General features: G+C 35.7%; 1 protein-coding gene across 1 annotated transcript in view; it reads right to left on the reverse strand.

Moving 5' to 3' along the window:
* The window catches only part of LOC110404076 (transcription initiation factor TFIID subunit 4-like), a 130,690-nt gene that overhangs the window by 37,462 nt on the left and 81,039 nt on the right, over positions 1-12,189 (reverse strand). Inside the window, exon 14 of the mRNA XM_021407976.1 lies at positions 5,494-5,616. Within this exon, the coding sequence (XP_021263651.1) occupies positions 5,494-5,616 (123 nt within the window). The remainder of the gene's footprint in view (positions 1-5,493; positions 5,617-12,189) is intronic.

Here is a 12,189-nt window from a genome sequence, read left to right on the forward strand (position 1 = left end):
CCACGTAACTGGCAGTACGACTAGAGGGAATGGCCTCAAGTTGCACTAGAAGAAGTACAAGTTGGATATTAGGAAAAACTCTGATACACTGTTTAGGCACTGGAAAGAGCAGCCCAAGGAGGTAGTTGAGTCCTTGTCTCTGGAGATGTTAAAGAAACATGAAGGTGTGGTACTGAGGAACATGGATTAGTGGCTACATTGGTGGTAGGTAGATGGTTGGACTGGATGATCTTAGAGGTCTTTTCCAACCTTAATGGTTCTACGTTTCTAAATAGGAGGTATTATTTTCAGAGTGACCCATGTAAAATAAATAAATAAAAAACAACAACTCCAAAACCCTCCAAAAAATCACCCTAACAAAAGCAAGAAACTCACGTACCCTCTTTCCCCACTACTCCTCAAAGTAGCTGCCTTTTGCAACAAAACAATATTTTAGCAAGTAACAGCAACAGACGTGTACAGGGATTGGCAAATAATGGATGAGCTATTAACCACTCAAAAGTCATTTTGCCAAGTTCTCTTGTTCCTTGCTAATGAGCTGCATGCACTGACTACACTTCTAAAGTACCCATAAATAAAAATATTGTATTTAATAGTGCTACACTGATAAAATTATTTTTAACATGAATTTTTTTCCATGTTCTACCAAGGATAAGGATTTTAGTTAAAATACAAAACACTATGTAAGGGTCCAGTAAGAAATCTTTGAAAAGCAGAGAAAGAAACGGTCTAATGGTCTCCTTCTGTGTGTTAAATCAACATCGTGCAGATGGAGATCAACTACCCTTTCCATCTCCCAATGAAGTAAAAATCTAATTTGTCTTGGCCAGTAAGGAAAAATGATTAATATCACAGAACCTGTGTCAGAATATTTTGTGTTCCACAGATCAAAGGAATACATACAGTATGCAAACCTGTTCTACTAGTAAAAAAGAATGTTTGTGCTGGCACAGAGCCACTTTCTATTTTCTTGTATTGCCAACTGACTATTTTTCCTCCTGTCAACTGAGATCCATACAAAATTGTTCTGCCTTCTGACTCACTGTAGTTCCGCCCGTTTGCAACAGGCACAATGTATTTTTATATGTTCATTCCAAATTAGAATTATTAATCATCAACAAAAAGTTGGCATTGCCCCTCCTATTTAAGACATTCCTACTTTCTATTACCAAGTCTGTGAAATGTGCTAATGCTTACAAATTATTTTCACAAAAGAAACGCACAACTATATCTATTTTTAATATTCCTGATGGACAAGAACACCATTTGAAATTAAATCTGAAATACAGTAATTCATCACTGGGGTAAATTATTTGAAATCTCATTTATTTAAGAATTAGAAAAATAGGTACAATAATTTGTTAGGAGAACATCTGTAAAGTATTTAAAAAGACTTTGGTTTTCAAATAGGTATTTATATATTTACTGTGAATGATTGTATTATTTATTTTGAGTTTTGAAAACAACAAGCAAAACCAGCCACAAAAGCTGAACTAAACTTGGAATTTTCAAAGCTTCACAAAGACGTATGCATTTAACTCCATAAAAGAGTGATAAGGACATACTGCTCAATTACCTTCTGTCTACCTGAAAATTCAAACCTGTATTTTGAACTGATAGTGTTGCTATATCTAAAAGTCAGGAGTGACACCCTACACCAAACCAGGACTGAGATATCTGCTGCATTCTATCATGTCAGTGATGCATGGAGCAACAGTGCTTGAAAGAACAATGACACAATAAATCATAAAAATTTCTCCTGTTCTGCTGTTAGTCTACAGGCTTAAAAGCATGAAAAGTTTTAACTTCTTGGACCATAAACACTTGCAAAAGGCATTATGGTCTACTGTATCTGCTTTCATATAACTCAAGCTTAACCAGTATAAAGGTTCTTTAGATTCAATTGCTCTCTAAGCATATTTTGACCACTTAAAATAAAAATTTTATCAAGAGCCAGCTGTACAGACATGAAGACCAAGCTGATACTTGAGTTGTAGAACAAGTCATTTCAATGATTTTTGAAAGCGGATGTCATAAAACTACCTTAGTTCCAAAAAGGTGAAGAAACATCCCAAAGATTTGCTTAGAGCACAGCAATACCACTAACTGGTGTTTTTCCCCTGAATAAAAGACTATAAAATGGTTCTCTTTCAGATCTTTCAAAAGTAGTTTTGTGCTTCAAAATCACATTGGCCGATTCATGAACTTCGAAATCTGCACAATATTCTTTGAACAGACATTTTGGAAAGAACCTACTACACCAATCCTCCTGCAGGAAAGTCTTCTGCAAGACAGATCATGCATCTCTTTCTGTTTGAAAGGTGTAAGAAAAGAAGAAAACAAGGCCATGTTTTCCAAGAGAAGCTTTATCACACTGATTTATCATGTGTAACCCACTCCAAATAGAAAATTACCTAGTACTGAGATTTCTTTTGGACAAAAGATTAACAATAGGTTTGAGGAATAACTGTAAGGGTTGCTGAAACATCTATGGATAACTCATGCATAAAGTGAGAATGCCAGCTGCTAACATGTGCAAGCAAATGAATCACATTCAGTCTCAGATGACTAAAAAGAGACTGGACTCAGAAGTGCTTTTTCCATTTGCATCACAGTACCCAAGTGCCTCCCAGATAATCACAGATTCATCCTTATGCTTCCAACTACTAGTATTATTAAGATCTGATATAGAGGAATATTAAGTAACTTGTGTATGTCTACATTTGGAAGTCTCTGATATGACAGATTTCCAAGTCTCAAACCTTAATCTTATGAATCTTAAAGACATTTTATACAAAATCTTAACAGGAAAACTGCTTTAAAATTATTAAATTATAACATCAAGAATTGAATCTAAGAAAAAACATGGACTCTTTTGCCAGAAATGCATCTCAATTAGGTTGGTAGCCACACTGGCTACTGAAAGAACCTAAAGTATATTTTCAATCACTAAAGTTTTTGAAAAATCAGTTTTTCCCTACTCAAAATATCACTGATTTAACTGTAGCCACTTTGGGATATTCAAGTCTGCAAGAACATTGTCTTTCCTGGCTGTTTTAATAGCTTGAATATATGCTGGCTGTGAAAAGAAACAAAATATCAGCTTTCCCTTGAGTGTGGGTCCACCACATGCTTCTGCAAATTTTTGGGAGGCGGATTTTCAAGATGCTTTGCTGAATATTGCTAAGATGACTGCCCTTCCACGATGTGAGAAAGAGGTTTTTTTTTTTTTTCTTATCCCTAAAATGACTGTCTTCAATAAGTGGTGATTCACTGAACTAGCCCTGAAGCTGCCTTTGGAAGCTCAGTATTCAAAAACCATCTGTGCCAGCAAGTACCAGGAGAGGGCTTTCACTTGATGTTTAAACAAATTATACCCTTAGATATTTCAAACATATACTTTCTATTTATGTATTTGGGGATACTAGCCATAGGTCTTGATGAGAAGCCACATTATTTTATTATTATTATTAAGTATAACAAATACCTGCACTTAACCTCCACACTTTCATTCCATAGACAAAAATGAGAGATTTTGAAATATGCAAATTTTGCACTAATGCCACCTTAGCCATACTCAAATATTTAATTTTAAAACTACCATGCCTAGTCTTCTGATGGTTAATCATTTTCTTAAAGCTTTAACTCTTACAATTACATGAGACTATTTCATAAATGAAAGTAAATTTTAATGCTAATAATTAAAAGCCTTACATTTCAAGAAAAAAGCTTGCAAATTTGAACTGAATAGATTAAAAATCCAGGAGGTAAACAAAAACTCAAAATTTATTATTATTTATCTGGCAAGTGCCTCAGGATACTAACTAAAGAACGCAAGCAGTTGCTGCCCTCCCTCCACTGCATCTCCCATACACTGCCTTACCTTTGCCATGCACTGCTCTGTACAAACGCAAGCAAAGGACCCAGATAGCAAACCAGTACCACTGCAGGATTGTTTGATATCGAATGTGTCAATCACGCATTAAATTGCAAAAAACAGCAACATTTAAAGATATTTTCCAACTATTTTGCTTGTCATCATCAAATAAAAGTATAACATTCTGCAAATGTAATATTTTATACTCTGCAAGGCAGAAAAGCTGAATTCTTCTAAATGGTGTCTCATTTCTCTTTACCCTCTCTTTAATTTTTGATCTAAATTGCATTATACGTAATAATAAGTAGACTGAGTGAGTGATGGAACTGCTTCATGCAACAGAGGAAGCCATTTCCAGCAGATTATCTAAAATATGAGAATACAAGAAAGGTAGCAGACACAAAGCAAATGAAGGCGATAGCAGGTGATCTCAAGTTAGCTGTTTCTGCCTTGTTCTAAGCTTCTTTTTCAGTGCTCACTGGGCTCTAAGCCAAAGTACTTCAGCAAACTAAGCAGAAACCGATCACTTTTTGTTGTTGTTGTAGTTTTCTGCCAATTTATCAAATGGAAATGGGTTAGCACAGTGTACAAGAGCCATAGCCAATGAAAGGGGTAGGAATGCACTATGGACTGGGATAGAGATCAAAGATTAGCTCAGGCTACTGTGTAGTCACAGTCTGAAACTAGTTACATGTTTGATGGAAGTGTTATCTCAGGATGTCTCACTCCTGTTCATCCATTTTTTGTGAAAAGCTTTTTTCCTTTTTTCCCTGTTTTTCAGAAAGTGAATTTTTATATGGGTGTGTCCAAGTACATATGTTAGCCAGTTACTTAAAAAAAAATGTTTGCATTTTCCTCAGAACAGACATATAACAGAGAGAACTACTTTGACTCCCATGGTGTAGGCATATTTAGCAGAAACAAAAGAAGTTGAACTCTAATTGAACTATAGTATACAGTACTCTGTAAGAGTTATCCAAGGTAATGTAACCACGTTATCACAGTTCTCCACTTTGGCTAATATATTTCACTTATGAGGATTTTGCATTGCTTTGTGTGCTAACAAATACGATTCTACTTCTAGAGCATGGTATTCTTGCTGAAATTACATAATTTAGCATGACTACAAACTCATCTTTGCAGTTGCAGGGCCATTCTGCAAAAGGTTTTGACACATTTGTCACAAAACCACAGTTACTAGTATTATTAGTACAAGCTCTCAGTTTGAACTGTGAGCAAGACTGCAGTTTTGTTTATCCAGATGTTTTTTCATGCCCTACCCATTCTTCTGTTTTCCTTTGTATTATACAGAGGAGAAAGCTAGTATAAAGACGCACTGAACGCTTGCAGGGAGAGACCTACGTACTTCAGGTTTATCTTTCCTTTTAAAATATTATTTAATATCTGTGGAAAGACAATACTCAAAAATACAACTAAGTGATGATGCCATTTTAACTGTGACAAGTAAGATAAACTGGACTCACAGTCCTAATTCTGGAGTTTGTATCTCCTTTTCCAAGTTACAGTTCACTGAAAACATCAGCATGCTGTATCTCTAGTTACTCTTACAAGCTTTTGAAAGAATCGGGTCTCTTACTATGTGTATAAACAAATACCTCTCCTCCTATGGTAAGCAGTCCAGGTGAATCAAGCTTCCGTTTCTTCCGGGGACCAATAGCTGCCAATGCTGTTAGATTGGCATCCCTCTGCCTCATTTGTGCAAGTTCTTGTTGCTGCATCTATTAGAGAGAAAAAAATATATTTAGATTTTATTCTGTTGTCATAACAAAAAGAGTATTCTCCAGACTTGCGAGCAAAATGTGAAAATCATACATGAACAATTACTATTAAGCTATTCCTAGAGATACCATTTTAGCAGCTCAAGAATGCAGCTTTGTAGCAGAGTAATAATCAAATAGAGAAGTTCTCTTGACTTTCCACAGAATTTCTGCTTCCATATACCTCAGTTGCTTTTGAACCCCATCCTAAGCCTTAAAAACTGCCTCACCTAGTAAGTCCTATATATCAAGTTTACAACTCCAGTCTATTAATATCAATATGAAGAATGTAAATGTTAAATTTTTCTAAAAATACATTTTCTTTCATCTCAGATTTACTTTGAATATTACAACTAGGCTTGATACTTGCTGTCAAAAAACGATGCTAAATAAATTACCTCTATCTGAACATTAGCAGAAAATAATACTGAAATAAAAACCATACAAACTGAATTTACAACTGCTTTGTGGGATTAGGATTTAGGTAACAACATATTTAGCTAGTCTGAGGCTGACAACAGCCTGCCTGTTTCATTATGTAACAGCATTGCATGCTACAGAAAGAGAAAATACCTCAGCTACCACATGATAAAGAGGTAAGACTGCATACTCATTTTAGTTGTATACTTCTTTTAGAGAATGAATGATAGGAGACACCCTTCTATGAACAATATTACTTTATTAAAGATTCTGATAATCTATATTGCACAAAAATATCTGATGAGGTAAGAAGTACATGTTTTTAATTAGATAGAAGCATTCATAATTATTAGTAATAAAGCAACTCCTTCAATAAATTTAGAGGAAGTGTTTGTTTGCAAATCCCACTGATGTCATACTTACTCTTACCTCAACAAAAATGCATAGAACGCTACCTCAAGAAATCTAGTAGTGGTAATGAAGACATTGTACAATACAGGCACAATTCTTCATTAAAATAAAACTGAACTGATAGGTCTAGATAGAAGCGTCTGACTTTACTTAAATGTGAGCTGCATATACAAGTGAGGCCTAAATTACCTGGCCGATGTTAAAAGGAAAGGAGGTTTAAAGAGAAAAGAACAGTGTATGGTATCTTTTCTCCATTCACTACTGCCTAGAAAAAGTAGGTCTGCTTCATACATCTTTCCTACTGCACTTTTCAGCTTTCTTCATTTACCAATGCAACATTTTGACATTCTTCAGAAAAAGCAAATTTAGTACATTTGGAGTTTGAAAACCTATTTTCACATCTTCAATTACTATCAGAACTTCAATATAAAATTATATACAAATAAACACCTAAGTTATCTACACGATAAAAGAATTCTTTAAATACAAAAAAGAAACGTGGAAAAATATCTAAATAATACTGCAAAGGTCTATCCATACTTCTCTTTGCCAACTCATATTAGGTTTTTAGCTCAAATATCTTTGGCTCTCTTCCAGATTAAATGCCAGTTAGACAGACCTGCCCGCTTACCCTTTCAAGGTAGATAGCAACAGTGGTGAGCTCTAATCATTTACAAAGGTCATGATCGGAAGCTAGCCCGTAAGCAGTCATTTAAAATTCGATTGATCCCTATTTGTAGTCAGGGAAAGAAAATGGACATTTCAGCTGTATTGTAATTATGAGGCTTCAAGGCAACTGTAAATAGATGTGCAAATCCAGATACTGGCAAATACCTTAGAGAAGAAATTATTACTATAGTATAACATATATCCAGGAAAGGTTGAAGATAAAACTGCATATAAAAAAAGATCTATCATCTTTTTGCTAATTTGCCATGCTTGCCAGCCTATAAGGGTTATCACAATTATCAGAAGTCTGATGAATATTTAAGCTAGGGCCAACTGGCTTCAAGTGATCTCAGACGAAGCTGCAAAGTGGATGACTTCACAGAATAAGAAATTTTGCAGCACAGAAGTTTCAGTTTCCTGGGAGGCATGAGCCAGAAATACAGCCCGATAGATAACTGGTACAATACAAAGGTTATTGTTATATGAGTATCTTGTCCAAAGTCACCATTTTCAAACCAGCAGTAAGCTAATATTTTGCCCATTGAACAATCTGTGCTGCAATACACAGTGATGGTGTCAACAAGTAATGAACGCATATAACACTTGTGAAGGATTGTTCCACCCTTTTTTTTTTTTTTGCACATACCAACTGTGACATAAAACATGCTGTTTCTCTAAAATCCACAAAGTGGGACAAATCCTACTCCCCCTTCAAAAACACCAGTTTCTGGTGCTATTTCACCAAGCAAACATTAAATAGATTTGTGAGTATGCAGGAGGGTTTACACTCATTTATTTCTCAGGTTGTCAGGTTTTCTTATTCAGTGGGAAGAGCTAAAGATAGTTTTGGATATCAAATACCAATTTTTTGACAAATGCATTGGCTTAGCACTTGTCCTAACAAATGTACAAGATTTTCAGCTAACTATAATTTAACAGACGACAGGAAACCTGGCTCAGCAGACAGAGCCAAAGGAGCTGGGCTCAGTTTCACTGACACTCAGTGTGAGTACTGGCAAGACCTTTCCCTTCACTTCTCTGTGCTTCTCACCTCACTTCACCCAGATAGTCAGACTATAAGCTCTCCAGACAAAGATCCTTCTCTACTACATGCTTTACTTATCATCTAGCGCCACTGGGGCTGGTAGCCACTACCTTAATACAAATAAGGAATATGTTGTCAGGTGTAAAAACTTCAGATAAATACAAAATAAAGTTTCTGATACTGGCTTTACAGCACATACCTTGGTATGCTCCAAGAGAAAATAAAAACCTTCTTATGTAAACCTAAATGAATACTGGTCAAAAAATATCAAATGCATAAAAAACATACATATACTATCAGTAAGATCACATTATCCTGAAGTTTTATAAAAGCAAAGGCTGAAATTGTGAAATACTTGATTGATACTATATTTTTCATATTTTCGCAATTTTTTAAGTCTTAAACATCAGTTATCATTGACGTGTTTGGTTTTCTTGTTTTTTTTTTTTTTTTTTAAGAAAAGCTTATCTTAAGGCAGAGAATCATAAAACTACATTTAAAAATAAATGAAAGAATTATGATCCTGATACTGATTACCAACAAAGGCATTAATCTTGCAGCAATTAGTGTACTCCAGTTGGCTTAAGGGAACATTTTTGCACACTCACTGTCAACTTGCATACAATAAAACATCTTTGCAGTTTATGGATACTTATGAGTGAGACATTCAACAAAATTTCTAGATGATATTTAACATCTTGAATCAAACAAACCTCCACTGTTTATGCCACTTCTTTCCACTCACTCCAACCTTCATATATACATACAAGTTACATATTTTTCTGTACTCTACATCAGATTAGCTCCACCAGCTTCTTTCCTTCTCATCATCTGACTGTTCATCAAAAATATTATCAACAGCTGCAGTCTTCACAATTGGAGGAGTGAAAAAAAAGGTAGTTTTGTGGCTTGAGTTCCAAAGAAGGGGACAATGCTTTTCAGAGACAATCGCACAACATGTCTGCTGACACCTGACTCAACAGGAGTCTCTCAGTGAATGCAAGAAAAGATACAGGCTGTTTTTAACAGAGAGAAAACTGCATGTAGTTATTGCATGTATGTCAACGGTTTACGGGCGTTACATGACAAAACCATCACAAGCCATATGCCACAAGGAAGACAGCCATATGCCTACCTGAAGTATCAACATTCAATCTTCAAAACCTAGGTTTAATAACTTCCAAAGCACATCAAGGGCACATCCATGATGTCTGGTAAATAATTTTGCAACAGAAACCAAGCATTTATTTTACACTGTTTCTGCGCTACAAGCCACTGTGAGAACAGTCATTGAGATATTAATAAACAAACAGATGGTGTTGGTGTATGTTCAGCACGTTTTTTCTTCTTAGATTTCTACTTCCACCAGCACTTGTAGCAGTCCATGCAAGTGGAAGAAATCACCTGTTTCAGAGATGAGTATAGATTCATTGTCAAGATTTCTTAAAGAAGTCGCCAATTGTTACTGTAATTAGTACTATAATAATCAAATTTTCTATGAGATCAATTAAAATAGGAGCAAATTCAGAATGTTATGGCTACAGGAATACATGCTAAAGATTTGTTCAAGGAATTAGTTTCATCTGGAAAGGTAATCATAAAGCAAATGGATACTTGGTACAAACAAGCTCTCCAGTCAAGCAACTTCAGTACAGAAAAATAAATGGTCTAGCTGTGGTTGTCATCTGTATTGGACACAGATAAGCCGCTTACTTCAGTGAATACAAATGTGAGTATCTCAGGAGAAATAAGTCTGTTAATGTCAACTACGCAAACATTCCAGTGAATCTCCTTTGCTTGAGTCTACAGGAAAGGGAACGCCAAAAAGCAAATGAGATACTGGACTACTAATCAGAAAGACAGGAGTTGTTCAAAACCATGAGCAAAAAGCATCTTGACATGAAGGCAAAATGCGCTCCAAATGGAGGGCAAAAATTAAGCAAACAAGTTACCTTTGCTTTAGCAGAGATGTAGACCAAACATGGGGCTGAGCTGTAGTCATTAAGGACTGCAGCATCAGAAAATTGCTTCAATATGATCAAAAAGCAAGACAATGACTGGAAATCTAATGATTCAAATCTACACATATTTTTTAAAAAAAGGGAAGAGGAGAGAGAGTGGCATTACATCAGAGAAGGAAAGGTCAAGTAAGTGTTTCTCTAATTTAAGATAGAAATCAGGGGTGTTTTTTGGCCTAGAAGTAAAATAATCTGGTGACAGAGAACACTGTGAAGATAAAGAGGAGGCAGTCAAGTACATACGAATATTATCAATATAGGATTTTGTAAGGAAATAGAAGCAGAGTTGTAAAATTAAGTTCGTGTAGTTACAGAACCAACTCAGCTCCCAAAGAATTAGACTTTGGCTACTTGCAATCCCCATCATAGTTCAGAAACAGTCTGAGAATAAGAAAAGAGGAACAGAAGGGACTAATAGCCCAACAGAAACTACAAACATTGACAGACTGTAAACCACAATCAAGAATGAAGACAGCCAGGAATGAACACTGAACAGAGAATCGGCAATGGAGAGCACTAAATGGCAGAAATACTTGATGAAAGGAAGATCATGTAAACAATGATTTAAGAACTGATTTCTAGCCAATAGGCATCAATAGAGATCCTTCCTAATTCTGTTTGCAGTGGATGATTTAATTCTTGATAACAGGGTCATATGCTGGGAAAAGCCTGTCTTAATTGATGGTTCTGCAACATATATCTATCAGTCTCAGACAGTGATTACACCCCCTGGAAAAACATCTTTTTTGCTGAGGAGAGCCTGAAATGTGGACCCATTATACATGTCCTAAGATGTCCACAACAGAAGGTGCAATTAAAAAAATGAAACTCATTAAAAATGCTGGCAGTAACCTCAACAAAGTCCAAGACAATGATCAAGAAGGATCAGTAAATCAGTTAACTTCAGAGAGAGCCTTGAAAAACAGCTAATGTCTGCAGAATGCCGATGCTTGGCTCCCTGCTCTCCTTGCATTACCCAAGTCTCTAAACGTCAAGAGAACTCCTGACACACACTGACTAGTAAGAAACTGGTAATAGCTAAAGTGAAGAAGACGTACTGCAATAACACAATACAGAGAGGGTTTACATGTGCAATACTAAAGCATACACTGAACAAATCCTGTGAGACTTTTAAATACTCGTAGCTCTACTAAATTATATCTTCTTTTCCTCAATGCAAAGCTGGATGCTACTTTTCCACAACTGTTCTCCCACCACACAACAGTAAAACCTCCAATGGTCACTCGCAATGGCTGCACATCTGTTTGAAGGTGAAGGCTTTAGGGTACTGAAGAAGGGGATGTGTGCATGTGTTTCCTTTCTTTCTCACACACTTACCAAGAGTCAAAAATTACTGCACAGCGTTTGAAACAATCACCCTGGGTAAACATGAAGCTGGGAATATTTCAGCCCCCAGATGAACGTATTTCTTGAATAACGAGTATGTGAATATAGTTCTGGAACCTTAACCAGGGTACTTTTAGCAAGATGTCTTTCCTACAATAAACCTATGCTGTTTATTACTTCTTATTTCGTTATGTTTTAGAAGTTTACTCAAAATTTCCATTAACACTTGTCCCCATTTCTTTTGAGAGAATGCACTAAACTTCTGATATGGAAAATGCCAGGTGCATCCTGCCTTTCTTTTTTATTTTTCCCCTGAAGACAAGCCTTAACTGTAATATTCTTGAGTCACATACATTACCTACAATTTTTTAAATAACAGTCAGTAAAACAACAATTTTATCTCCTCATTACACAAGAATACATGCTGTCTGAACTGCTTTACATACATTTATACCTATATGGTCTGATTTTCTTGCTAGTCTCCCTATCACCTTAGTCATAGCTTAAAAAATATCAAAAGCGTGAAGAAGCCATGTACAACTGAGTGAATGATTTTTAGAAGTTTTCAGGGTACTTCATTCCCAGTACTACTTTTTCCTCCTAAACACTTTGAAGAAATTCTCC

This window comes from Numida meleagris, chromosome 10 (genome assembly GCF_002078875.1).
Source record: "Numida meleagris isolate 19003 breed g44 Domestic line chromosome 10, NumMel1.0, whole genome shotgun sequence".
NCBI lineage: Eukaryota > Metazoa > Chordata > Aves > Galliformes > Numididae > Numida > Numida meleagris.